Raw genomic sequence first — 6,100 nt, 5'->3', positions numbered from 1 at the left:
CACAGTACAGTACAGTAGCGTACACAGTACAGTACAGTAGCGTATACAGTACAGTACAGTAGCGTACACAGTATAGTACAGTAGCGTACACAGTACAGTACAGTACAGTACAGTACAGTACAGTACAGTACAGTACAGTACAGTACAGTACAGTACAGTACAGTACAGTACAGTACAGTACAGTACAGTACAGTACAGTACAGTACAGTACAGTACAGTACAGTACAGTACAGTACAGTACAGTACAGTACAGTACAGTACAGTACAGTCAGTGTAGTCTGGTTATCGTAAACTCATCTTAACACAAGTAAAATGTCTGGTTCTGGATGTTTTCTCACGTCTATGTTGAATGGACTACCCTTGATATGTTGGTCCTCCAACTTGATGTTGATAGTGTACTTTCCGGCTGCTTCAGGGTTGTAAGTACAGTTTACTGTCCGTCTCCCTCCTTTCCATGTTTTTACTCGGAATTTGTTTTTTGGTCCATTCACTCGCACAGTTAGTGAACCCTGTAAGGCATCTTTAGTGAAAACTTTGAAGTCGCCCTGATCACCCACAAAACAGTCCATCAAGCCCGGACCCTCTGCCCATATCGCTTCCGGCAGTTCACTTGTAACGGAGGGTATGTCGACGTTCAGTGGCTCAACTGCAACAGCTGGTGCTTCCATTTCCACAGATCGTCTTTCAACTTCAACAGCTGGTCTTTTGAGTTCACTTACTGGACGTTCCCTGACTTTTATCTTGAATGGACTGCCTATGATATGTTCATCCTCCCACTTGATATTGATGGTGTACTTTCCCGCTACTTCTGGGTTGTATCTACAGGTAACTGTCTCTTTCGCTTCCTTCCATTCAGTTACTTGAGATTTGGCTTTGGATCCCTTTACTTCCACACTCAGTGTACCGTGTCCAGCATGTTTGTTTAATATTTGAAAGTCGCCCTGATCACCCTCAAAACAATCCATCAATCCCGGACCCTCTGCCCATACATCTTGCGTCTTTCCAATTTTACCATTTGGGGACTTGTTTTTGAAAGCTTTAAATATTTGACGTTTCAACATGGTTACCTGGAATTTGTTGGTTGTTTTGACTTTAACTCCTACTTCAGAGCCAGTCGGCGATTCGATTGGTGCCTCTATTTTGACAGCTGGTGATTCTGCATACATGACTAATTTTTCGACTGCTGCCTTTTCGGCTGGTGTTTCAATTTCAGTATTTGTCGTGTGAACTTGGACAATTGGTGTTTTCATTTGGACAGCTGGTTTTTCGATTTCGAAAACTGGCGCTTCGATTTCGACAACTGGTGCTTCAATCTCTACAGCCGGAGACTCAATTTCGACAAGTGGTGCTTCAATCTTTACAGCTTGTGATTCGATGTCGACAACAGGTCCTTCAATCTCTACAGTTGGTGATTCGATTTTGACAACTGGTGCTTCAATCTCTACAGCTGGTGGTTCAATTTTGACAACAGGGCCTTCAATCTCTACAGTTGGTGATTCAATTTCGACAACTGGTGCTACAATATCTACAGCTTGTGATTCGATTTCGACACCAGGTGTTTCAATATCTACAGCTTGTGATTCAATTTCGACAACTGGTGCTTCAATATCCAGTGATTCGATTTCGACAACTGGTGCTTCAATCTTTACAGTTGGTGATTCGATTTCGACAACAGGTGCTTCAATTTCTACAGGTGGTGTTTCAATTTCGACAACAGGTCCTTCAATCTTTACAGTTGATGTTTTGATTTCGACAACTGGTGCTTCAATCTCTAAAGCTGGTGCTTCAATCTCTACAGCTGGTGATTCAATTTCGAAAACTGGTACTTCAACCTCTACAGCTTGTGATTCAATTTCGACAACTGGTACTTCAATCTCTACAGTTGGTGATTCAATTTCGACAACAGGTTCTTCAATCTCTTCAGCTGGTGATTCGATTTCGACAACTGGTACTTCGATCTCTACAGTTGGTGTTTCAATTTCGACAACAGGTTCTTCAATCTCTACAGCTGGTGATTCGATTTCGACAACTGGTACTTCGATCTCTACAGTTGGTGATTCGGTTTCGACAACTGGTGCTTCAATCTCTACAGTTGATGTTTCGATTTCGACAACTGGTGCTTCAATCTCTAAAGCTGGTGCTTCAATCTCTACAGCTGGTGATTCAATTTCGACAACTTGTGCTTCAATCTTTACAGTTGGTGATTCGATTTCGACAACTGGTACTTCAATCTCTACAGTTGGTGATTCAATTTCGACAACAGGTTCTTCAATCTCTACAGCTGGTGATTCGATTTCGACAACTGGTACTTCGATCTCTACAGTTGGTGTTTCAATTTCGACAACTTGTGCTTCAATCTTTACAGTTGGTGATTCGATTTCGACAACTGGTGCTTCAATCTCTACAGCTGGTGATTCGAGTTCGACAACTTGTGCTTCAATCTCTACAGTTGGTGATTCGATTTCGACAACTGGTGCTCCAATCTCTACAGATGGTGATTCGATTTCGACAACTGGTACTTTGATCTCTACAGTTGGTGTTTCAATTTCGACAACAGGTCCTTCAATCTTTACAGTTGGTGATTCGATTTCGACAACTGGTGCTTCAATCTCTACAGCTGGTGATTCGAGTTCGATAACTGGTACTTCGATCTCTACAGTTGGTGATTCAATTTCGACAACAGGTCCTTCAATCTCTACAGCTGGTGATTCGATTTCGACAACTGGTACTTCAATGTCTACAGCTTGTGATTCAATTTCGACAACTGATGCTTCAATCTCTACAGCTGGTGTTTCAATTTCGACAACTGGTCCTTCAATCTCTACAGTTGGTGTATCAATTTCGACAACTGGTGCTTCAATCTCTACAGTTGGTGTTTCAATTTCGACAACTGGTCCTTCAATCTCTACAGTTAGTGTTCCAATTTCGACAACTGGTACTTCAATCTCTACAGCTGGTGTTCCAATTTGGACAACAGGTCCTTCAATCTCTACAGCTGGTGATTTGATATCGACAACTGGTGCTTCAATTTCTACAGTTGGTGATTCGATTTCGACAATAGCTGGGGCTTCAATTTCATCAGCTGGTGATAACGCTTCGTTATCGACAAATGCTGCTAGTGCTTCTATTTCCAAAGGTGTTATGTCCACTTCAACAGCTGGAGGTTCAATTTCATCGGCTAGTGATTTGATTTCGACAGTTAATGCTTCCACAAATGATATATCAACTTTGACAATTGGTGTTTCGTTTTCGACAGCTGGTGTTTCGATTTCGACATCTGGTTCTTCGATTGCCAAGGCCGTTATTCCCACTTCAACAACAGCTGGTCTTTCGACTGTTTCAATTTCAGCATCTGGTGTGTCAATTTGGCCACATGGTGTTACCATTTCGACGGATGGTGATTCGATTTCGACATCTGGTTCTTCGATTGCCAAGGCCGTTATTTCCACTTCAACAACAGCTGGTCTTTCGACTGTTTCAATTTTAGCATCTGGTGTGTCAATTTGGCCACATGGTGTTACCATTTCGACGGATGGTGATTCGATTTCGACAGCTAACGCTTCGATTTCCAAAGTTGTTTCTTCTTCGATAGTTGTTGCTTCGATTTTAACATTTGGTGTTTCCACTTCCTCAATCGGCGTTCCGAATTCGATTGCTGGTGCTATCATTTCAACCTGGTTAGCTGTTGGTTTGGTTTCATCGTCACCAGTTGGCACAACAGATTCAGTTTCAAAATTTCGTTTTAACGTTTTAACATTTGGCGTTTCAACCTGGTCTTGAGAGATCTGAATCCCGCCTGCTGGTTTGTCTTCATCAGTAATAGGTGCTGCCATACACATCAGTTGTTGAAAAGCCTCTTTAAAAATACTTGAGACATCTGAAATATACGATGGGTTTAAAACATATCAGGCGCAAATTGAAAACTAGCACACGTTTGTTAATTATAGTTGAACTCCGATTGTATCAATATTTAATCCTTAAAAGAATCATAATTCAGAGTTACCTCTTTTATATAATTATTTAATTTATGGACCTCATACCTGTTTCTGGTTCTGACGATAGTAGGGAGGCCTCCAAGCTCACTTTATTTTCTTCATCCTCGCTCATTTCTCCTGACTCTGAGATGCATGGTGTTTTAATCAAAATTGTTATTGTAGCTTATATAAAAGTAGAAATGAGTTGGAATAAAATCAAAACTTACATTTCAAGAATTCACTGTGCCTTGCGTAGCACAAATGTAGAGATTGTTCAAAATATAAAACCAAAATCCTAGCTCTCACAAGTTCCCGATATAACGAGGAATAATGACCATACAATTTTTAGAATGGCATAGTGGCCTTTGTTTTCATGATCGCTGGTATAAGGTAGGGAAGTTAGCATCGGGTTTGCTTTCCACAAAGGAATCCTCTCCTTGCAATGCTCATGAAAAAGCATGGTTTTGTCATTGGTCTGGGTACCTGCTTTGACTCCTTTCTTTGTTTTATACCGAAAATCTTATATAAACGGTCTTTAACATTTGCTGACAGATTATAAGCTACCATGAATTCACTGCCACCCAAATTTATTGTCTACCAAATTGTTGGGAACTAAGGTATACCCTGACTATAAATTTGCACTAGGTACCTGAGTAGTAAATACGGGAATATATTTAATTTCTATTTTTGACGGCCCTTGCTATGTGTTGGTTCAGCCGAATTAATTATTATGTAATCAAGTTTATTTTTCTCGTTAGTTGTCAATGTCATCCGGCCAAACATTAAGCAACTTATATTGCAGTACCATTTATCAATTAGTATATCAAAATATGTCATTGTAATTTTGCATGGCTGAAATGTAACGCTTGATTTATATATATAATGATTAATTGAATTTTCAAATAAAAAAAATTTGATTGATAGTTTAAAACTATTTTCACTATATTGCAAACTTGGACAAAATTTTGTCTATTACACTAAGTGGAGACTCTCACTTCGTCCCCAGCAATCAAATATGATCGACCCACTCATAAGAGCGAAAAAAGATAACTAATATTTAATTTTTGTGTAATCGCTTTAGTAAAAGAGAAACCAACCGTCCTCATCCGTGTCAGGGTCAGAATCTTCATCCTCCGAGGAAAAACTGTAACACTGCCCCATGTGCGACTCTTTAAAGTTTCATTCTTGAAAGTAAGGTAAAATTATACATTCAGAATACTTGAAACAGAATAGCTCTGCTCAATAACTGAATAACTATACTTAATTTTTGATGCAAACAAAGAACAGTTATCACAACCAAAAAACAAATGTACATTGTACAAACACTACTATACCATGACAAAAAGGTTCGTCAATAAAGTATTAAACACTATAATGCGCACAGAGAGCGGGGACTAGCTACTATATAACTTATGATGTATTTAAAAGAATCATAATGTATATTTATCAGCACAAAAGTAAAAATGGATTGAGAAATATTTACATAGTTTTGTAAGCTGAACGTTGTAATTATAATAATGTCCGACCGATAGTAAAACAATCAATGATTAAAGTTTGATGAGGCGAAGGTTTGTATTAAACTAGAGACTCTAGTTTAATACACACCTCCTACTCTAGTAGAGTACAAACTAATGACGTAACCTTTCATTTAGAGATGTATGCTCCAGGCGCCAAGCTAACCAGCTTTTGGTATTTGATTGTCGGGGCCACAAGCAGGCTAGATTGAAACTAACTCTTCCCAGTTCCGTGTAGTGTATGTTGATGATGAGGTTGGAATGTGAATGGCATGACAGCAATCCAGACTCGGAGAAGTAGCAACTTAAATAAACCTCATAAAATGGTAAATTTCTGAGGTGCTAATTACTTAATTAGTAGGTAGGAGTGGAACTGGTTTTGTGAATGAGTTAATGAAAACAAATACAAATATTTAAATTTATATGATGTAGCATATCATTCACCAGTCACCACCAAACAAAGGCAACACATAAAATGAAGTGCGGTGGGTGCGGAATCGCACTATTGACCTTATACCGCACCTTTTCGAACAATCGGCCGTTATTCGTTTAATCAAATTTGTGCACTTCGCATCGTTGTAAAAAACGAAATTAAAAGAGAGTAAATCTTGG

General features: G+C 39.2%; 1 protein-coding gene across 1 annotated transcript; it reads right to left on the bottom strand.

Moving 5' to 3' along the window:
• Positions 1 to 293: 293 nt before the first annotated feature.
• Positions 294 to 5,135, bottom strand: LOC134823838 (neuroblast differentiation-associated protein AHNAK-like). Its single transcript, XM_063835436.1, has 3 exons — positions 5,072 to 5,135; positions 4,041 to 4,118; positions 294 to 3,877 (listed from the first exon to the last, which is right to left on the bottom strand). The coding sequence occupies exons 1-3, from the start codon at positions 5,133 to 5,135 to the stop codon at positions 294 to 296; spliced, it is 3,726 nt and encodes a 1,241-aa protein (XP_063691506.1).
• Between the last annotated feature and the right edge of the window lie 965 nt (positions 5,136 to 6,100).

Source organism: Bolinopsis microptera, chromosome 12 (assembly GCF_026151205.1).
Source record: "Bolinopsis microptera isolate Bmic1 chromosome 12, MBARI_Bmic_1.0, whole genome shotgun sequence".
NCBI classification, from domain to species: domain Eukaryota; kingdom Metazoa; phylum Ctenophora; class Tentaculata; order Lobata; family Bolinopsidae; genus Bolinopsis; species Bolinopsis microptera.
This window is presented reverse-complemented; position numbering and strand designations above follow the sequence as displayed.